At 40.8% G+C, this 23,199-nt stretch overlaps 1 protein-coding gene across 1 annotated transcript in view; it reads left to right on the top strand.

Moving 5' to 3' along the window:
* Positions 1-20,859, top strand: part of HACL2 (2-hydroxyacyl-CoA lyase 2) — a 45,293-nt gene extending 24,434 nt beyond the window's left edge. The window contains exons 10-16 of the mRNA XM_089660052.1: positions 994-1,128; positions 2,297-2,411; positions 3,334-3,503; positions 7,301-7,371; positions 9,417-9,488; positions 12,502-12,607; positions 15,867-20,859. Coding sequence (XP_089516178.1) covers positions 994-1,128; positions 2,297-2,411; positions 3,334-3,503; positions 7,301-7,371; positions 9,417-9,488; positions 12,502-12,607; positions 15,867-16,045 — 848 coding nt within the window. The 3' untranslated portion in view covers positions 16,046-20,859. The remainder of the gene's footprint in view (positions 1-993; positions 1,129-2,296; positions 2,412-3,333; positions 3,504-7,300; positions 7,372-9,416; positions 9,489-12,501; positions 12,608-15,866) is intronic.
* Positions 20,860-23,199: the final 2,340 nt, after the last annotated feature.

Below are 23,199 nucleotides of genomic sequence, written 5' to 3'. Positions count from 1 at the left end.
ACCAGTGACATACTATAATTTTATACATTGTCACTGTACTAATGACACTGGCTGGGAAGGGGTTACCATCTAGGGGGATCAAGGGGTTCAATGTGTGCCTTACTGTGTGTAAAGTGTGGTAACAGTCTCTGTTTCTCCTCCCTGAGAAAAAGACAAATCGCTCCCTCTGTGCAGAGATCTGTGTTTACCAACACAGAGATCTGCGCTGTGATTGTACACAGCCAATCAGCAGGTTCCAGCTGTGAATTATTGGCCGGGACTTGCGAACAGGCACCCGCTGTATACAGTCACAGTGGGTGCCGGCGGGGGTGTGTGAGGAGGAGGCGGTGCACGTGTGCGCCCAAAACCTGGCAGTAGACTTTGCCTACAGTGGCCGCCTGTCCGCAGTACATTGTGGGCAAGCGGACGTAAAGTAGTTAAGTAGATTATGAGAACGGCACTTGAAGTACTGTGACGTTGGTGTAGCATAGTACAATATATTTACAACACACATACCTGGGGGTTGAGTTACAAAAGGTAAATAGACTGAGCACTCTGCAAGGGCATTAGCTCCACAGCTTAGTAAATGAAGTGAAGCTTCACTTTGTAAAGAATAACTAATCACATGCAAGAAAAATAAAAAAAACTGCAGTTTTTGTAGTGGATGATGGAAGTCAGCAGAGCTTCCCCTCATTTACTAAGCTCTGGAGCAAATTCCCTTGCAGAGTGCATCTGCACTTGCAAAGTGCAAAGTCTACTTGCCCTTGGTAGATCCACCCCCTGGCTTCCTGTCTGGTATGCTCATAGAAACATGCTGCCAGATCCTTTATTTGAAACTCTTGTCTAGATCAGGAGCTGACATACAATAGAACAATAGGCTCACATCAAGAGTACCTGTCGAATGTATCATTATCTACACTAGGTAGGGAAGAATACTGTTTGCAAGTTCTTTTATCTCATTCCCAAAATCTTTTTTTATAAAATAACCTTCCTTTAATGTCTTTGTTCTTCTAGGCACTGTGTGTGATTTTCGACTTTCTTATGGCCGGGTCCTGAACAGACGCAGTAAAACTATCGCAGTGAACAGGGACAGGTCTCAGCTTTTGAAGAACTCGGATATGTTTTGGAAGCCAGCTGTTGCTATTCAGGGTAATTTGTATTTATCTCTCAAGCTGTTGATTGTCACAGAGCTATGAAGAACGTGGCATCCTGATAAATGTCACTAACGTACAGAATGGATTTACTTTAGGTCCGTTACTCTTCAGTACACTATTGAGTCTTTGAAAAAGAAGTATGGGATTTTGTATTTTTAAAATGTCTGCTGATTGCTGAGTTCTCACAGCTGCCAAATGGCTGTGTGGATGGGTGGGGGTGTCAGGACAATTCTGATCATTGGAGGAGAGCAGGCTAGAGAACTGACTATGCTATGCTCTCATGCCTAGTGTGGTCAGTTTTTAATAGGAAAGCAGAGGGACTGGCAGGGACACCAGGGATTTTGCACAAAGGAAACAATACAAAGAGAACAGGATACTTTTTCATACAAGTACATGGTACAGCAGGCACATATCAGGAATATGAAATGTTGGGGTAACATTCTTTAACTGCAGCAGAGAAATATTAGGTCTCCTGCCCTACTAGAAAGGGCTCTGTTGTGGGCAGGTTTTTTTAAATCCCAGGACTGCATGGACGGAAATACAAATCTTTTGGCAGGTAAAACAGCTCCCATATATGTATTTCATCTGTGTATTTAGCTGTTTGCCTGGAGTTTAGCTATAAGGCTGACCTATAGTCAGATTATGATTATTAAAAGCAAAGATTAACAAGACTGAAAATTAAAGGCTAATTTCACCTTTAAAGGAAAAATAATAAATGCATATTTTTATTCAGACAAAAATGTGCATTTATTATTTTTCCCCATTAGAAACTGCAAAGCATTGCACCACCATCAGTAGACTAGGGGTGTAATGGCAGGCATCTGCAGACCAGTCCTCTTAACCGTCCGCCCATACCTCTAAATGGGCTTTCTGTTAGAAAGCTGGAGGACTTGTGAATGAAGTATGAGAATGCTGATCAGCTTGCTTGCAGTCCTTTGAAACTACAGGTCTGTCTGCTGCGGTGGCCTATGGGACTTGTAGTTTGTTCATTCACAGATCCTACCTGCTGAAACCTTCAATATTTTGTCCTCACATTGATGTAGCACATCAGTCCACCCATAGCCTGTCATGCTTTCCCTTGGTTACCAATTTAGTATATTTCCTCAGTTGTAATCCTGACCCTCAAATATAGCGACTACATCGTGGTCTTTTTTTATTTCCAGGAGATGCAGGTTCTTTCATTGTCCAACTCTCCGAAGGACTGAAAGGATACACATGTCCCAAGGACTGGCCAGAGGGCCTGAAGTCAGGCGATGAAAACAAGGAGAAAGCCAATCAGTAATGTATCCATATTTGACATTTGCCCATTTTTTATTAAGTTTCCATTGCTCAGAATATCTTGGTGAACCAGCTGTTTTAGTGTTCTGCTACCTTTCTATACATCCTATTTTTCAATGAGCAGGCTGTGACATTTCCTAATTTACACTATATAGCCAAAAGTTTGTGGACACCTGACCATTACGCCTATGTCAGCTTGCTGAACATCCCATTCCAAAAGTGTGGATATTAATATAGAGATGGACCTTATTGACAGATATAAGAGTTTCCACTCTTCTGGGAAGGCTCTGGAGTGTGTATGCAGGAATTTGTTTATTTTCTGGTAAAAGAGCATTTGTGAGGTCAGGTACCAATGTGTTGAATGAAAGCACCTCACTCAACATCAGTGTTTTGATTCATCCATGTTCAGTAGGGTTGATATCAGGGCTCAGTGCAGACACTCTTGTTCCTCAGCACCAAACTCATAAAACCATGTCTTTATGAGACTGGCTTTGTACATAAGGGGACATTCATACTAGAACAGGAAATGGCCTTCCCCAAACTGTTACCACGAGATTGGAAGCAATGTAAAATGTCTTTGTATGCTGCAGTATTAGTAGTGGCCATCTCAGGAAACCCCTAAAATTAATAATTTTGAAGAAGTGTCCATATACTTTTGGACATACAATCTGCATGATGGTCAGGTGGCCACAGACTTTTGGCCATCTAGTGTACATATTTCCCTGGTATGAACATACTAGTTGCCTAGCTGTCTTTGGCTTTGTGAGTCATTGGTCCAGAATAGATAAAAGTTTTGGCCATATAGTGTACATAGGATAGAACAAGAGATTAAGTCGGTCGTTTAACCATCTACATTTTGGTAAGATTTATGAATCAGACGGTTACAATATTTCCAACATAAACAATTGCCTTTTCTCTCCAGGGAAAAATCTGAAGAGAAGACAGAGAGACACCTGAATCCATTGAAAGTTCTACATACGTTAGAGGAAGCGATGGCAGAGGACAGCATCATTGTCGCAGATGGAGGAGATTTTGTAGGGAGCGCGGCCTACATCCTTCGACCGAGAGGACCTTTGCGCTGGCTGGATCCAGGTCACTGCTTGTTATTTCTGAAGTAACTGTACCCAACAATTCAAGATGGCTACAAGACGACCTGCTTTTTTGTACTTTAGAAGCAGGTTCTGCCATTCACGTTTAAAATGCAGATATGAAAGAATAAGCAAATTATTGTAATGGTTGGTTATCGTCAGCATTAAAATACAGTCTTCCTTGTGGCACTAACGTGATTTAGGCTCAGTTCATAAATCTAAAACACCATGATGATGATCGTTGGTTTTATAAAAGTGACAGTAATTTCTAGCTGAGCTCAATGAGATGTGAAAATAAGTCACATGGCTGAAAATAAAGATCCTTATCCTTGTGTAAAGCTGATGAACTGAGCCTTATGTCACACAATCTATATAGAAGAACATATCCAATCCTATCGGCTCCACAAAAGATGGGACTTTTAGGACTCGTTTACACTTGCTTCAAAATGTGGCATTGGAGGCGTGTTTTTAAAGCACTCTGAATGCCAATCAAAGCTCCTGTCACTGAATCAAATGGGAAGCTTACAGTCCTGTTTACACATTGTGTTTGCTTTGCTTCACTTCAAAAATTATACCCCATGTCGCTTTCCTGGTGCTTCAAAACATTTCCAAAGCCTCCATAGAAGGCTATGACAAAGTTCACTTACAGCACCTGCAGCTTTTGGGAGGATTTTATTCAGCTTTTGCTTTGCTTTGTTTTCGAAGTGTTGCAGGTGTAAGATATCCCAGGATGCACTGGGAAACCAACAAGCCACCGAGAAAGACATCATCAGCAGTCGCTACTGGTTCATGTTTATATATTCTGGAAGTGTCTGGTGCAGACGTCACATCTGGTGTGCAGCATGGAGCAGAAGGACAGTGAGGGGGTCTGGACTGGAGCAGAGTGACTAGCAGATGGCACACATGTTGTGCAACATGGGAATGCTATAGCGGGAAGTGAGCATGGACTGGAGAGAGAGGACTGAGCAACGGAGGATCAGCAAAGCTGGGGGTACTACTGAGCAGGGGATCTGCTGAATGAGGGTACTAATAAGCTGGGGATCTGCTGGACAAGGGTACTAATAAGCTGGGGATCTGCTGAACAAGGGTACTAATAAGCTGGGGATCTGCTGAACAAGGGTACTAATAAGCTGGGGATCTGCTAAACAAGGGTACTAATAAGCTGGGGATCTGCTGAACGTGTGTACTAATAAGCTGGGGATCTGCTGGACAAGGGTACTAATAAGCTGGGGATCTGCTGAATGAGGGTACTAATAAGCTGGGGATCTGCTGAACAAGGGTACTAATAAGCTGGGGATCTGCTAGACAAGGGTACTAATAAGCTGGGGATCTGCTGAACGTGTGTACTAATAAGCTGGGGATCTGCTGAATGAGTACCAATAAGCTGGGGATCTGCTGAACGAGGGTACTAATAAGCTGGGAATCCGCTGAACAAGGGTACTAATAAGCTGGGGATCTGCTGAACAAGGGTAATATTAAGCTGGGGATCTGCTGAACGAGGGTACTAATAAGCTGGGGATCTGCTGAATGAATGTACCAATAAGCTAGGAATCTGCTGAATGAGGGTACTAATGAGCTGGGGATCTGCTGAATGAGTGTACCAATAAGCTGGGGATCTGCTGAACGAGGGTACTAATAAGCTGGGGATCTGCTGGATGAGGGTTCTAATAAGCTGGGGATCTGCTGAACAAGGGTACTAATAAGCTGGGGATCTGCTGAACGAGGGTACCAATCAGCTAAGGATTTGCTGAACAGGGGTACTAGTGAGCTGGGAATCTGCTTAGTGGGGTACTACTGAGCTGGGATTCTACTGGGCCCCTTTTGAAACAAATTGAAAATCCACACACACAGGCAGGGCATTTGTCAAGGTTCAATAAATCTTCAAAAAAGCATCACAAAAGTATTACCGAAGTATCAAAAAAGCATGCTGCAGTGATAGGCACGTTAATGTGTGTTATAGTCAAAGCAAGTGTAAATGAGCCTTTTAAGAGCCACCTTCTGTAAACCTGTTGCTTTTTCAGACCTTAAACCCTATTCACAAAGCTAAAATGCCAGGATAATATATCTTATTTAAAAAAAAAAAAAAAAAGTTAATTTTAATCCAATGAGATTTGAAAATTACAGTCACCTGACTGACAATGTTTATCCTGTTTTAGCTTTGTGAATTAGGCCTAATACAATACTGCCTTTAGGTGTCAATTGGCATAGCAGGTCATCAGTTTGTCTCGTTGTTCCACCTGTCCTATTGAAAATTGTGGATTTGGTCTTTTCCAACACACTGTAGTCGACCTTATATTTTACTACGTAGGTGAGCTGATGTTTGTCTAATTTTTTTTGTAGTGAATTTACTTTTTGTTTTCTCACATCTGAAGTCCCATGCATGCATTCAAGCATTACAGCCGTAAAACACAAATTTCTGGCCTAGTTTGCCCTTCCTCAAGTGCCAACAAAATGATGAAGAGTACACTAGGCCACAAGCGTTTGAGTGGCATGACTTTATTGCTGAATATACCATATTTTAACGATCGTACAGTATTCAATTTAATCACCCCCTCCAGTAGCATTCAGTGCAACTTATTAAATTTTTGTGACAAAAACCCTTTAGAATATGTTGCTTTTAGAAATAGTCTATTTAGGGAGCCTTGTTTTATAGGTTAGCAAGGTTTGAAGTTCTAATAAGTCAATAGACAAAGTGTGTGCGTGTGTACATAATACATCCACCCACCCACACCAATCAGCCATAACATTAACATATGATAACATTATGACCACTGACCTGGAAACTGAATAACCTTAAATATCTCCTGACAATGGCACCTGAAAGTCGATGGGATATGTTAGGCGGCAAGTGAACATGTTAGTGTAAGGATTCGAGGGCCAAATTGTAATGGCTAGATGACTGGATCACAACATCCCTAAAACTGCAGCTGTTGTGGGATGTTCCCGGCATGCAGTGGTCAGGACCTACCAGACGTGGTCCAAGGAAGAAAAACTGGTGAACCAGCTACAGAGTCATGGGTAGCCAAGGCTCCAATAGAAGAGTTACTGTAGCTCCAACTGCTGAAAATGTTAATGCTGGTTCCTTTAGAAAGATGTCAGATCACACAGTGAATTGCAGTTTGTTGTGTATGGGTCTGTGTAGCTGCAGACCGGCCAGGGTGTCCATGCCGACCTGTATCCACAGCCAAAAGTGCCTACGATGGGTGTGTGAGCATCAGAACTGGACCACAGAGCCATGAAAGAATGTGTTCCGGTCTGATGGATTCATGAATGGTCAATGAAACACAGCAACCAGTTTGAGGTGTTGGCTTGATCTCCAAATTCTCCAGATCTCAGTCCCATCCTGAATTTGTGGGATGTGCTGGAAAAACAAGTCCAATTCATGGAGGTCCAACTTTGCAACCTATAGGACTAAGAATCTGCTATTGACAGCTTGGTGGCAGATAACACAGCATACCTTCAGAGGTCTAGTGGTGTCTATGCCTCTACCGGTTACAGGATTACAGTGGGTGGACATAATGTCTTACCTGATATATACAGACACACACACATATATACACATATATATACTAGGTGAAGCTGTGTTGTGTTCATTTCAATCAAACAATCATTTCTAGCTAAAAAAAAAATGTTTTTTCTTTTTTTTACTCGCACCTGATTGGGTATTCACAGGTTTCCCTTTATTTACTATATTTAACACTGACAGATGAACAGTTTATATTTCATTATCAAGATCAGTATATGTAAGAATGTAAAAAGATTCTCTTGTGTTACATTGTCTCTTAAATGTGTTGATTGTAGGTGCTTTCGGTACTCTTGGTGTTGGAGGAGGATTTGCTTTGGGAGCAAAACTTTGTCGTCCAGATTCTGAGGTATTGATATGTTATAACCTTTGACATTTATGAACATTTTTTTTTTTTTTCTTTTTTTTTTTTAATTTTTACTAGGGTTGTTGTTAGAGATTATGCTAGCATAGGCGTATGTCAATAAGCATAGACTTTTTATTGACCCCTCCACCTATGGAAACAAATGTACAACTCAGTTATGACACAACATGCCATCCAAGGTAAACTGTTGGATGATTTACGAGTAAATAAACAATTCTAATGTATGTTTCAGCAAATAGTCACCTACATAGACCGAGGAGATGGCTGCATACTACTACCATTGCAGTCTTCAAAACTTCTCTTTGCCTGGCTGCTATGCTAAGTTATTGGTTTTAATACTTTCTAAGTCACTGGCCTGAAATAAGCACACAGCTCAGGAATGGCGAAAAGAAGTCCTTATGATATCTATGATTAATCATACTTCATTTTCAGTTGTCCTTGTTAATTAATAAAGCCTAACTCCATTATTCAATCCCCCTTCTTTAACGGCTTCCATACAGGGCACTTTTACCCCCTTCCTGCCCAGGCCAATTTTCAGGTTTCAGCGCTCTCACACTTTGAATGACAATTGCGCGGTCATACAACATTGTACCCAATCTAAAATTTTATTATTTTCTTCACACAACTAGAGCTTTCTTTTGGTGGTATTTAATCACTGCTGGGGTTTTTATTTTTTGCTAAATTAACAAAATAAGACCAAAAAGTTTGAAAAACTAAAAAAACACGTTTTTCTTTGTTTCTGTTATAAAAGTTTGCAGATAAATAATTTTTCTTCATAAATTTAGGCCAAAATGTATTCTGCTACATGTCTTTGGTGAAAATAACCCAAATTACTATTTATTATTTAATCTGTAGGAAAGTTATAGAGTTCACAAACTATGGGATATATCTGAATATTGATCAATCCTGAAGTACTGACAGCCAATCTAATTTCTTGAGGCCCAAGAATGTCAGAACAGTACAGATATCCCCCAAATGACCCCTTTTTGCAGTAGACAGTCCAACATATTTCATAACAGGCATGGCAAGGGTTTTTACCTGCCGTCATTCGGCCATAGGCCGGGCGGTAACCGGTTAAAGCCCCCCATCAATTTTTTAATGCCCTTTTCCTGCAGTCCTATGACCAGTCTATTGACATTGTGGGTCCATCTTCTTCTCCTCTGGTTGTAGTCAGTTCTTACTCCTAGCCAACATAGCACTTGACTAATGATCTGTGAGCACCGCATGTCTCAGGAGTACAGTGAGCCCAGGCCAGCATGATGTTACCACCTCAGTGGCATGTACATGACAACCTGGGCTCACGGGAAGTGGATCCTATCATGCTGGGTGTCATTCATTCTGGACGACAAACAGCACTGGACCTTGGAAAGGATTTTCTTCAAGGACAGCACCAGTAAAAAAGGTGAGTATTTCAAAGTTGCTTTTTTATTTTAATATAGACTTACCTCGGTTTACGAACGCCTCGGTTAACGTAATTTTTGGTTTACAAATGAAAATCCATTGAAAATAATGTCTCGGTTTACAAATTTTTTCACAATACGAAGCAAGTTTCCCCAGGATGCATTGCACCTGGGAGGTTTATAGCGCCGGCCCCGTGCCTTTAAAGTGCACTTTATAAAGAGTTTTTAACAGATAAAACTTTTTTTCTGACCTCCGGAATGGATTCATTGGTTTTCAATGCATTTACGATTTTTTTTTTAATCATGTCCTTGTACAGTATTTATGCCTTTAAAGTGCACTTTATAAAGAGTTTTGAACAGATAAAGGACTTTTTTTTTTACTTTTTTCTGACCTCTGGAACGGATTAATTGCTTTTCAATGTATTCCTATGGAAAACCGCATTTCGGTTTATGAATTTTTCGCAATACGAAACATCCCGCAGAACGCATTACATTCATAAACCGAGGTACACCTGTACGTGCTGAGTTTTTGGATGGATGGATTTAGGCTTTAAGCCCATGTGCCTTTTGACTGTGATGTCTAATTTGGATAATTGAATGCAGGATAATTTTTTCTTTGTTCTGTTTTAGGTGTGGATTATATTTGGGGATGGCTCTTTGGGTTACAGCATTGTAGAGTTTGATACATACACGCGCCATAAGGTAATCTTTCATTTATCAACCGTTTTTAGCGAATTAATTATTTTAGTGTTCATGCACAAATGTATGGCAGCCAACGTATGAGCATTGTATTGCATCAAATTCTGCCCCTGCTGACATCTTTGTGCTGTGTCATAGGGACTTGAGTATTATCATGAAGCAAAGCTGCAGCTTGCATTCAAGTCCCTGTTCTCACTTTTTGTCATAAATTAGAGAGAAACATTAGTTACTGGTCAGGAGCACATACATAGATGTGGGGTCTTATTGACCCCATATCTCTTCATAGGGTCCTATTGACCTCATATCTCTTCATAGGGTCTTATTGACCTCATATCTCTTCATAGGGTCTTATTGACCCCATATCTCTCAATAGGGTCCTATTGACCTTATATCTCTCCATAAAGACCCGTCACTAAATACTTCTATCAAAGGGGATGCACGCTTTCCTTATGATAGGAATAAAACTGATTAAACATTTTTTTTTTAAAGGGACAGTGTAAAACAAATAAATAAATAAAATTAAATAAATTTTTTTAAAAAAAGTTTAAAGTGTCCCGTCCCCCTGTGCTCGCATGTAGTGGTGAACGCATACGTAGGCCACGCCCACATATATAAACGACGTATAAACCACACACGTGAGGTATCACCACGAACGTCAGAGCAAGAGCAATAATTTTAGCACTAAACCTCCTCTGTAACTTTACACTGCTAACCTGTAGAAAGTTTTAAAGCGTCACCCATGGAGATTTTTAAGTACAGCAGTTTGATGCCATTCCACGAGTGTATGCAATTTTACAGCATGACATGTTGGGTATCTATTTACTCACGTAACATCATCTTTCATATTTACAATTTACATTTACAATTTACTCATAAAAGTGTATTTTTTTTCACAAAAATATATACATTTTTACAAAACCATCCATTTCGGTATCGGTTTTCGGCCAAGTGCATCCTGAATTTTCGGTTTCAGCACCAGAACTTTCATTTCAGTGCACCACTAGTTGTAAGACATTTAGGAGGATATTTAAAAATTAGCGGTGTGTCTATAATGTAAAAAAAAACAACTCTGCACATTTATAAAGTAATGCACTTTACAAATATGCAATGTGGTCTGCTAGCTTTAGGAGTCTGGAGCAGGAAAAGCTCAATAGAAAAAATGATAAAAGATTACAAAAAAAGGTCACATGATCAGTTTTCCCCCAATCACAAAGCTCTCTGGTGCAATAATCAGTTAGTAGGGACACCACTACCTGCACAGCTCATGTTTATGAATGAGCCACAATATGTGGGCTGCAGTGTTTTAAGCCGGCCATACATGGATTGAAATTCAGCTGGTTCAGGGACTGGCCGAATCTTGATCCTTCTATGAGCACCCTAGTTGTACACAAATCAGTCAATCAACTTGTGTACAACCAGCCTGTCAAGTTTTTCCTGAACAATCAGTGCCACTGGCTATTATTGTTTTCTGCTGCAAGGAAATCTGCGGGAGGGGTTCCCTCTTCAACACTGAAGGTGTTGATGGGGGACTCCAGCAATTTTCTTTCCTTTGACCCGTGGTGGAAGGAAAGAAAACTGCATAATGTGTGGCCTGCTTTACTGAGAGTGGACAGCGTTGTTTGCTGTCCGATTATAATTATACCCCTTAGTTTGGAAATAATTGTGTAAACAAGGCCATGTGTGTTGTGGGTTTTGTTTGTTTTTTTTTTTAGATAAATATTTTTGCCTTTTTCAATTCTGTGTTATATCTCAGAGGTAGCTAACACCTACATCCACCTAGCAGCCATTTCCAATCGCCATGCACTCGCTCCGCATGTCATTTCTCAGGGAGGGTTTCCTCATGATAGCAATACTGAGCGATGCCTGTTTAAAACCCAATTCATATTGTTTCTTTCAGTGGGTCTGTGCCCACACTGCAATGTTAATAGTTCATTTTGCCTAGAGGGGAGGAGAAACTTATCTGATCATCCACTCCCCAGCAGGCGGCACTCCCCCACAATCCGGCAGTTGACTGTCGCTTGGCATCCTCATGTACAGAGCAGGGCTATGCACTCTGCTCTGCTCTTGGTGATGTCAGGATCTTGGATTGCTAGAGTGTGGGAGCACTGAAGCTGCAGGGGACTGGTCTACCCTCGCAGTGCGGGCACAGCCCCTCTGCAAGAGATCATTTTTTCTTTGCCTGGAGTTGGACTTTAATGTGTGGTGAAACAGCCATTTGTAGTCTCCATCAGAAGCTCATGTGACAAGGTGACATTGGAGGAGCACAGTTCTAAGGGACAGACACCATCATTCTTTCACAGAGATCTGTAAATGAAAGGATGAACTACAAGTCCAGTCTTCCACTGCGGCAGACAGCTTGTAGTTCTTGATGTGCTCCGAGGGGTGCAGGTGAGCACTCTCGTAGTTCATTAGTTCATTACCCTGCACTTCAGTAATTGTCTGACCATACAAGAGGTACAGGGCAGACCACTGTACTGACTGTCTGCAGGAGCCTGGCATTGCACCCACGATCCACTGATCATGGGTGCAATGCTTTGCAGGCTTCAGTGTATAAAAAATCCTGTGCATTTATTTATTTATTTGCAAAAGGTGAACTTACCCTTTAGCCCTAGTTCACACTGAATGTGATTTCAGTGTTGTGCGATTTGGTCCCATTTAAAGCGCTACTGTAAAGTAGCGCTGATATAGACACAGGTGCGATTTCAAGGCCATTTACCTTTTATAGTCTATGTTAAATCACACTGAAGTGCTACTTGAAATCGCACCTGTTAATACAGTGCCATAGAAATAGATTAGATGTGACTTCAGGTGCGATTTGTAAATCGCATGTTGCACCTGAAGTCGCACGGGTGTGAACCAATGCTTGAAGATTATTTCATGTTTTGGTGATTGGGTTTACATATACTTTGACTTCAGTTGGGAAGTCAAAGAAGTGGCGGAAAAGCAGATAAACAGCAAAACTGTAAAATATAGCTGAGCAAAAAGTTATGAAATCTTTATGATTGACCTCTTTCAGACCCCTGTCCTTGCCCTTGTTGGAAATGATGCTTGTTGGAGTCAAATTTCTAGAGAACAAGTTCCTCTACTGGGAAGCAATGTTGCCTGCGGTCTGGCATACAATGGTGAGTTTTCTCCTGGGTCTACCTTTTGTAGTAGACTTTTCAGCCTGTAGATGTATGCTGGGATATGTTGTACATCTTTGGCTATAGATGAATCTATGTTCCCTGAGCCTCAGTATCAAGATAACATTACCAGGTGTGGGTGATATTTTCATGTAAGTGCCTTACAAAGTATAGTTGGTAGCTTTGGAAACTTTACTACAGCTGCCAACAGATGGCAATCCTGGTTCTATTTGATCGTTCCTGTGTTCAAATACGTTTCTTCTAACAACTACGTGCCTAAGAAGTGGTGTTTGTTTTTGTGGTCTTTACAAACTATTCATTTTGTCGAAGTTCTTTACAGTCGTAGTAAACTCTACTGTTTTATTTTATTTATATGGGCCCCTGCAGGCTTATGCAATAATCTACTAGCATGCACTGAATACAAAGATCATGACAGAGCCCTCCAGGAAAACTCGTCCACAGCTCCCGGCACTTCCATCTTCACCTGATCTTCCTTCTAGGTTCATGCTCTCCAGCCGTGATGACGTCACTCTCGAGCATGCACACAGGAGTTAGGATCACGTTATGGCGCTTTCTGCATTCAGGGCACACTCTGTATACCCAAAACCGAGCTCCTGGTCTTCCCCCCACCCGTGCCCCCCCCCCATCCTCTCCATCACTACTAACAACGCCACCATCTCTCCCACCCCACACGCCAAAGTCCTGGGTGTCACCCTGGACTCCCACCTCTCCTTCCTACCCCACATCCAACTGCTATCTAGATCTTGCAGGCTCCACCTCCGCAACATCTCCAAGATACGCACATTCCTCACCCCAGACACCACCAAACAACTCGTACACTCCCTCATCATCTCACGCCTGGACTATTGCAATTCCCTTCTCACTGGCCTACCCAAACGAACGCTATCCCCACTCCAGTCGATCCTAAACTCAGCGGCCAGACTCATCCACCTCACCAAGCGCTCCACATCTGCCTCCCCCCTCTGCCAATCCCTTCATTGGCTCCCGATTGCCCAACGCATCAAGTTCAAGCTGCTAACCCTGACCCACAAGGCCACTCACAATGCCGCCCCGAACTACATAACTGACCTGATACCCAGATACTACCCTACCCGTGCCCTCCGCTCCTCACAGGACCTCCTGCTCTCTAGCTCCCTGGTCTCCTCCTCCCACGCCCGATTGCAGGACTTCTCTAGGACTTCCCCCATCCTCTGGAACTCCCTACCCCAATCCATCAGAATGTCATCTACCCTCCTCACCTTCAGGCGCACCCTGAAAACCCTCCTCTTCAGGGAAGCCTACCCCAACCTCACCTAACACCCGACCTCACCTAACAACTAACCTCCTTCACTCCACCCACCACTCCATCCCCCACAGCCATCTCCTCCTGTGCCACCTTCCCCTCCCTCCTAGATTGTAAGCTCAAAAGAGCAGGGCCCTCGAACCCCTTGTGTAGTGTATTGCTACTGTCTTGTCTCATGTTCTGTCCCCCTTGCTACTGTACAGCGCTGAGCATACCCTTTGGCGCTATATAAATACTGTATAATAATAATAATACCCTGGATGCAGAGGTACTGCACATGCTCCACTGACATCATTGGCTGCAGCCAATGAGAATATCTTCTAAACGGCACAAGTTTAGAAGATAGTAGGTACAAGTTTATAATGAGAGTTTACTTGCGCTTTAGGTAAATCTCCAGGCAAACAGGAAATGACACACATGAAAGAAATGTTTGTTATGAAAGAATTTATAATTCTGTACAGTCTTGTGATTTGTTCACATTTTCATTTTGTAAAGCACTGCACAAACTGTTGGTGCTATTAAATCCAATATAATAATTGTAGTGCACCCCCTAAGGAGCCGCTGGTGAATTTTGTCCTATTGCCACCTCAGAGCACACACAGCTAGGCACACAGCATTTTCTGGCTCCAAAGAACAGTCTAGCGGTTTCTTTTTATGGGTTTTTATTGGAACCTATGAACTTGGATAGGGACACCCCAATAAACTGTAAACTGAAAGACCTGAGGACTCCTCAACATGTGGCTTTGTGGCACAACAATGATTGTCCCACAGGATCTCTATGCTGATGGTGACCTGTACTCCCTTCCAGAGTTAAAAGCTACACACAGTCACTACTTTTCAAAACTGGAGTCATCTACTCACAGGATCATCAGTTGTTTCCTGCCAATATCCACTAGGCTCTTCCTAGAGAGGGAAATGTAGACTCACACCCCCATAAGACAGCTGAACTCTTTCCTCCAGCTTCATTATGGCTCCCTCCAGTGAGCTTCTCCAGACCTGACGTGATCCCTGGCCTCAGATTTGCAAATAGGCCTCCCCCAGCTAAGCCTAGCTGGGACCTCAGTGTCTTCCTGAAGACTTTCTCTAGAATCCTGCAACAGGGGCAGACCCCCCGCTCAGGGGACGCCTTCAGCAGGACTGGATCCAGAAACATTGCACCCTTCTGCTTGGATCTCAGACTATTTATAGGCTTTCTTACCACCTACTGGGCACATCTCCCTAGGGATTTGTTAGAGGTCCATAAATATTCAGGCACCATGACCTGTTATTCCTCTAGAATTCTCTAGAAGACAAGGAGAAGTAACGGAGCATCAGCCTGTGAAATTCTGTGCAGTCCTAAACAATCAACCCTGGCTGCTCTGAGCAGGGAGCCAAATTGAATTTGCCTAGCAGCCTACACTACACTAGGAGGGTGCTAGACAATAATAATAATAATAGTAATAGTAGTAGTAGTAGTAATGTTCTACTATGCACTGCCCATAAATTAGCAGAACTTGTCAGCCCTTTTTCAGTTGGCCATTGGGCTTCCTTGACTTCTGTGACTGACTCCTGCAGACCTGATTGGCAGCCCAATCTCTATAATATATGAAAAAGCAATTCCCCAAAGGCTATTGGATACTCCCTGATTAATAACTTAGAATATTATTTCTTCTAGCTATGGGTAACTTTTTTTAGATTTTCTTTGGCATTTGGAAACACCTTCAGTCCTTGTAGTATTTTATTGAGTTGACTAGAATTAGATCTAGTCACATGACTACAGTCATGTCATGGCCTCTCATGAAGCGTTTGATTTGTTTTTTGTTTTTTTTTTTTTTCATCAAGTTCACTTTATATATTGGCAACATGCAAGTGTTTCAGTCTCAAGACCTCTAGTTTTGGCACTTTTTCAGTGTTGCTTTTCTTCATTGTAGGACAAAATCAAAAAAGCCCATTAATGTGTTTTTTTTTTTTGTGCAGATTACCATGTGGTGGCAGAAGGGTTTGGTGGAAAGGGTCTCCTGGTCACTCGGCAGGATGAAGACCGAATAGCAGACATCATCAAGGAAGCACAAGAGGCCACTAAGAAAGGGAAATCTACACTCATCAATGTACTGATAGGCAAGACCAATTTCCGGGATGGATCTATCTCTGTGTAGAGGCTTTTTTTTTTGTTAAAGTTGAGGATGGTGAAATGAAAAAAAATTTATTTTTAAACAGCTCAGCTTCTCTAATTTCTGAGTCTGCTCAGTTCATCTTTTTTTAAAGTTGGCAGTCTCAGATTTAGAAAAGTCTTAGGATTGATTAGAAAGACATTAGATTTTTATAAATTAATTTTTCAACGTTAAATGGTTATTTTTATGTTCATTGTAATTTTGGAAATCAGAAAGCCTCTGCTAGTATTTATTGTATCATTTAATTTGAAATGGTTAACATTGAATTAACTACAGTACATGGTGCAAATTAGGGGAGAAAAGGATAGACTGCGTGCTTAAAACTTTCAGTTATGAAAACTTGTGCTTGCAGTCAACAATTTTCCACGCGGCTCCTTAAATGGTGACTGAACAGTCAACAAATTGTCGAGCTGGGTGGTGCCAGCAGGCAATTTCAAGCACTCTTATGGTAGCCTTAAAGAGTAACTCCACTTTTGTTCAGACAAAAAACATTCCCCTCCGGGTGATCAATGTACATTGCAAGGATTTTACCAAACCTTGTTGCAGATTCCTCCTTTTTGATATTCTGAAGAAATAGCTGTTTGTCTGTGTCCATGTGCAAAATGAATGTGAATGCTGCACTTGCAGGGTTCTAATGAGGAAAGAGGCAGGGTTTGCATCCCTTTTTAGATGTGCTTTCCCTTTTGGGATTTGCATTTTTGTTGCAGGGGATGCCGAAAATCAGATTTCTGGGAAAATCAGTGAGCCAATCACACAAGCAGGAATTTACATTTCTGGGGGTGTTCCATACACCATCTGTGTACGTTCTGTACCTCCAGGTAGCCATATAGAATTGCATTTTACAGAAAATGGCAGGAATGCAGATTGAAAAGGAAAGGTTATTTTTAATAACATTCAAATACAATGTGTCGCAATTGTATATGCTATATATTTTTTTGCATTTGCTGCTTTTTCCCTTGAAAGTGGAGTTACCCCTTAAACCTCACAATCTAAAAGGACTACCGATGCTGATAAAACAGGCATTTGTGCCTTATTGAAGAATTTACTGTCCTAAAACCACTCTAGGCAAATGTTAAAAACCCAGATTGATCAATGTGTTGTATGTAATCTCTAATTCATCTTTATTTTAAAATCGTATCATCTCCTTTAGACCAGTGGGAGGAAACTGTGATGGTATTATGTCTCAAGCATTGAGTCAGTATGTGAAGGGTTCATTAGGGTTTAAACACAATTTAACCCTGTGTCAGGTGGTGTGTCACTGACCACACAGAGGAAAAAATGGAAGAGACAAGTATATTGTCTATCTCCTAAAAATAACTAGCACTACAAAATCTGTAAACCAGTGAACAGGCACCATTAGATGCCAGAACATAGATAATAATAGTTTGTAACACTCATCTGGACATGTTCTGTAATCTGCTTCTGTAATCTGTTTAAGATTTTGGCTACTTATCCAAGTAGTTTCCCTGGTTCTGAGAAGTCAGGAACATACCCCAGGTTTTAAACTATATGGCCATATGTTTGTGGACACCTAACCATCACCCCTATAAGAGCTTATTGGGCATACTTTTTTGGAACCATGCTCATAAGTATGGAATTTGCTCCCCTTTTGTGACTTCCACTCTTGTTGGAAGGGTTCAACACAAATTTTGAGTGCATCTGTGGGAATTTGTGCCCATTCAGCTAGAAGAACATTGGTGAGGTTAGGTACTGATGTTGAATGAGAAAATATAAGGCCCTCAATTATGCTCCAAATAGTTCCAAAGGTGTTTGGTAGGGCTGTGCAGACCATTTGGGTTCCTTCACACCAGACTCTTCAAACGATGTCTTTCTGGAACTGGTTTTGTATACAGGGGAACAGTCACGCTGGAAGAGAAAATTGTATTTCCCAAACTGCTGCCGCAAAGTTGGAAGCACACAATTTTACAGCACCCTTAACTGGAGACAGCAAGCTCAATAATTTGGATGGGTGTCCACATCCTTTTGGGGATATAGCAGGTGTGATTGTCTGGTGACCTCAAACTGTTGCATACAGTGTATATGGATGAGTAGCAAAACCTCTTCAACATTACAGGACAAGTCCAGTTGAATGATGAACTAATACTGCTAGCTACACCATGACCTGGGTTAATAAGAACCTTCAAGGACTTGTCAGGACATAATTATTTTCTTCCTGCCCACCCATCTCCTAACTTAACTAGTCAACTAACCAAGTGACTTCTCGAAAGCAATGCGTAACTGTGCACTTCAACCATTTAAACCTTCAAAGAAACAAAAGCATAGATCTATCTTTCATTTCCTTCCTGTTTCATAGGGTGGGTTTACCTCAGGCTTTTCTGTGGGCTTTTTTGTGGCCTTTTTTTTTTCCATCAAAACTGAACTTTGCATTTACCTTCCTACTGCGTATGCTGCAATCCTATAGCTGTAACCAATACCCATCCTAACGCATCCAACAGCTACATACACATGGGCATCTTCTACCTGTTTTTGTTCCTAGTACTAACCGTACTCTAGACTAGTCTTGTCAATTTCCACCTCTTGAAGAAACAATTGGATGAGTCAAGGCAACCTACCACCAACGGTTGTGAATGTTTCACAGTTTTCATAAAAACTGTCAGTTTGCTTTGATCTGGTCACTCCCTTTTGAATTAGTCAAAAAATACCCAGTATGTGACCAGCACTGGAGTTCAAAGGAGAGTGCTGAACCATGCTTTATACAAAGAATTAACACTCATATCCTTTGATTTGTCTTAAGGTAATCTTGTCATAAGAGAAATTTGACCTCTTTCTGAAAATGCTTGTTGCCTGGCTGTTATGGTGACCTTCTGGCTTAAGTACTTCCTAAATCACTGATGCTGAACAAGTACAAAGATCAGAAAAGTTAGAGAAATGTCCATATTTCTTACTTGTGTACATGTTAGGTGTCCGTAAAAGTGTCTAGGCCACTGGACCATTGTCACAGCCAGGCAGCTAGGAAGCTACATCACTGTGCAGTTTTGTATTGCTTATTCTTAAATTTTATTTTTTTTTCATTCAATTTTAATATTTTTATATTCTGCAACAAACACCAGTTGCACTCTACCTGGGAAGAAAAGAATTAAAAGCTCACTGATCGCAAAATGCATTAGGAATCGACCTTATTATAAAAGGAATCCATCTCCAGCTAAATTTCGTTTTTACCTTTCCATTTTTATTCATGTTTAGTGTTAAAGAGCAAACAGATCCGTGGACACATACCGCATCCTTTCAGCCAGTCTGATAGGCTGCAATATGAATCAGCAGACAAAACGAACAACTTCTGTTGAGGTACTAGTGAAATAATTCCTTTCTCAGGGAAACGTGACTTACGAGTGAAATACCAAACATTTTTGAATGTCATTTGTATATAATTTTTAATAATATTAAAGGGAATTCTCTTAACTGTCCTGAATTATTTTTATTAATAATATATATAATTGTTTCAGCTTTCCTATTTATGAAAAATAGAATTTCATTTAAGTTAATTGCAGAAGAGGCCTAAAATGGACTGAATTTGTATTTGTAAATGTGTGATCACAGATTTAAGAAAATTGGATTTGTGTAAACATTGAAGTAGCCATTCAATGTCCAACAGAGAAGGATCATAATTATGGCACTAAAAGGAATAGTGAAACCACTCTTAAGGTCCAGAGTCATTTTATTGAGGGTATTCGGTACACATTTTACTCCGTTTAGCAGCTTGGTCAGATTGTAAATGTGTAAAAGGAGCAGGCAGATTACCCCTGTATTGGATAACTTCAGTAAACCTACTTTGGACTTTTAGAAACTTAGCAGCTTTTTTTTTTTTTAGCGCAATATTTATGAGTGGGTCACAGACCGCTTGGAGCCAGCACCCTTTTGCTGGTGGAGCGGAGGTGGAAGACTTGGAGCGAAGTAGTTGGGATTGTCTAGGGAAAGTTCATAAGTAGCTAAAATCTCTTTGCACAGTGCTCTGTGCAGGCCACACAAGTTCCTTCACACCAAACTCATCAAACCATGGGCCTTCCTTAGACTGATGTCATAACGTCAAAAATTCAGTTGTCTAAAACATATTTGCATGCTTATGTTTGTCAGTAAGACCGCATGGCCACGTGCTTGATTTTATGTATTTGGATTTGGAATGAGATGTCCAAAAAGCTCAGATAGGAGTGATTTTCAGGTGCCCAAGAACTTTTGACCATACAGTGTGCTTAACTTGCTTACACCTAATATGAGAAATATATTTGAGGCTGTGGCTATTTTGAGGAAGGTAGGAGGAATTTTCAAGTTAAAACTCAAATCTATATTTTTTGGTGCTACCTCCTGAAAGTAACATGGTGCAGCTTTAACCTCCCAAAATCTCCTTGGAAACTCAATCTTCTGTTGCAGTGCTTCCTAGACTGATATCTGATGACAAAATATCAATGTTCTTCACTGAAAATATATGTATTGAATGTAATTGAAATCTGAATTTTACAGCTATCTCTGTAATAACTTGTCACGGTAGATAAATTGGAAAGTTACCATTTCTGACATATTTTAAAAGTGCATGTTTCAAGATGGCCATCTTCGTCTTCGTTTCTACTTGGTAAGTCAAATACCTGGAACAACATGCTGCTGATTAACTTTAAAAGATTTTCTGTATAAGCACAGTTTTCTAAAGCTGTGAAATTTCAAAGTGCTCATATGCAATTCAGATCTATTTTAATATTTTTTAACTCAACCTTTTTCTTACTGTAAACTTCTGTAAATCTATGTAAAATATTTAATTAAAAGGATTTCTAATAAATAACTGCATTCAATATTCCTTGTTGCTTGCTTTTTTTCCTAAAAGGTGTATTGTGTTACTTCACTGATGGTCCCAGTCAGTGGCCTATTGGGGGCATATAGTTGTCATCTCCATTTGACATTGTACATATTACTTAGCACAGTACATTAAAGTGGTTGTAAACCTCCTACATGAAATATGAAGACAGCTTATCCCTCTATATTGTGTACTTGTCTCAATTAGGAGCTCTAAGTGTAATTTCTGTCTCATTCCTCTGGTATCAGCATGAATCACCTCTGACAAGTTTTCCTGACACCAAGAGAAAAGAGAGCACAGCCTGTGATTGACAGCCTCAGCTCTGTTCCTTTGTGGTGTTTGATAGAAGGTGTGTCCCTTCCCTCCAATCAGCTTTTAGAGCTCTTCTCACTGATCTCTGCAATGTGTACCTTTAGCCTTCTGTCCCCTTTATTCTGACAGCTCAGACAAGCTTTAGAAATTCTGGGCTTTGAACGGATATAAAAAGAAGACTGCAGATAAATAGGTACAACCTATGTAAGAGGATTTCTTTCATCTCTGTGTATCGCCTGAGGCCAATCACTTCACTGGGTATATGTGAGGATTTACAACCACTTTAAATTGTGACCCCCCCCCCCAAAAAAAAATAGTTGAAAAGGATTAGAACTTCAGTTGGGGTTTATTGCTACCTGGTGCTTTCAACATTTCAAGTAAATAGCAAAATCATATGCACGCATCCCTTTATATGATATTAGCAATAGATATGGGGGGGGGGGGGACTGGTGGGGCTTTTTAGGCACTTAATTTACAACACAAATTTGTATGATTGAAGCGACCTTTATCTAGTTAATGAATAATCAATCACTTTACGTATGAAGCAAAATAGCACAACTGTCTCCAATTGCAGCGTCAAATACAGTATTAATTTGACAGTCTTAGACTCCTTGGGGTTGATTTACTAAGACTGGAGAGTGTAAAATCTGGTGCAGCTCGGCACAGAAACCAGTCAGCTTTCAGGTTTTTTGTCAAACCTAATTGAACATTGAACAAGCTGAAGTTAGAAGCTGATTGGCTACCATGTACAGCTGCACCAGATTTAGCACTTTCCAGTTTTAGTAAATCAACTCCAATGTGCTTCTCAGAAGTATAATTTCCACTTCATCAGAAGTATGTGGGGCTGAGACAGGAAATTGTAATTAAAAAACAGACAAACAGGGCCTGCCAGGGACAGGGTAAGGGGTAGAGTTGACAGAGTCGAGCAAACAGGAAATTTAGAACACTTGATTTGCAGGAGCCTGCATGTGAATAATGGCGGGTTCAAGACTCTGCCAGAGAGCCTGATTTGGTGACCTCAATTCTCTCTAATGAGGTACCATATATTAAGTAAAAGCACTATTTCTCCTTGATCATCTTCAGTAACCAGTCTTCTGAGTCTCCTGGCTGCCCAGCTCTGACCGAAGTGGTTTTACCCCACCCCTGGTGGGCCCTGCGGTCTATTTATCTCAGATTGAAGAGCCGGCTGTCTGCCTTTGGATCCCCGAGTGGACAGGAGAGAGGATTTTCAATTAAAACTTCCTGTTTCAACCCCACATACTCTTGATGAAGCAGAAATTGGATTTTGGAAACACGTTGAGTCTAAGGCTGCCCAATTAATATGATATATAATGCTGTAATTGGAGACTGTTATTCTTCATAGTGTAAAATGGCTGAATAGACATGATCTTGATATCTTGATAAGGCTTTTATCATCTATACTCATACTAATGTTTTTATGTTTATATTTATACAAATAGAGAATAACAGTCATCACATTTTTGTTGTAAATGCAATGCCTAAAAAGTCCCACCATTTTTTCCTCTGTCGCTAGCTGGTATTCTGTTGAACAGATTTCCTGTCAAGGTGACAATGATTTCTGTAGACAGGAAGTGATGGAAAAGCTACAACAGGGACACAAACAGTTGCTAAGTACTCTCTATTCAAAAAAAAGTTTTTGATTTACATATGGTTTCATTTTAGGCAGATATATAAAAATCATTTTAATGCAGTTGTGTATTCCCTTAAAAAATAATTAATAATTAATGTGAAAATCTCACTTCCCTGGAGGGTACTCCTATTCGTATTTTTTTAGCTTTCCAACTTTCTTACTTTTGTTACATCGACAAGCAAGATGAACAGCGTTCTTTAGCTTTGGTTTGTCCCTCCTGTTGCCTACTTTTCCATCCACCCATTGTAGGTTTTGTTGCACAGGATATGAGGAATGTGACAGTACTATGATCTTAAAACATATAAAGTAAGTGAGCGCCTTCCAGTCTATCAATTCCCAGATTACAGCAGCTGTACACAAAAGGCACCATATAAG

Source organism: Staurois parvus, unplaced genomic scaffold, assembly GCF_062004578.1.
Source record: "Staurois parvus isolate SC_StPar_1 unplaced genomic scaffold, SC_StPar_1.0 ptg001200l, whole genome shotgun sequence".
In the NCBI taxonomy this organism is placed as follows: Eukaryota; Metazoa; Chordata; class Amphibia; order Anura; family Ranidae; genus Staurois; species Staurois parvus.
Note: the sequence above shows the minus strand (reverse complement) of the source record. Positions and strands in the feature narration are given on the sequence as shown.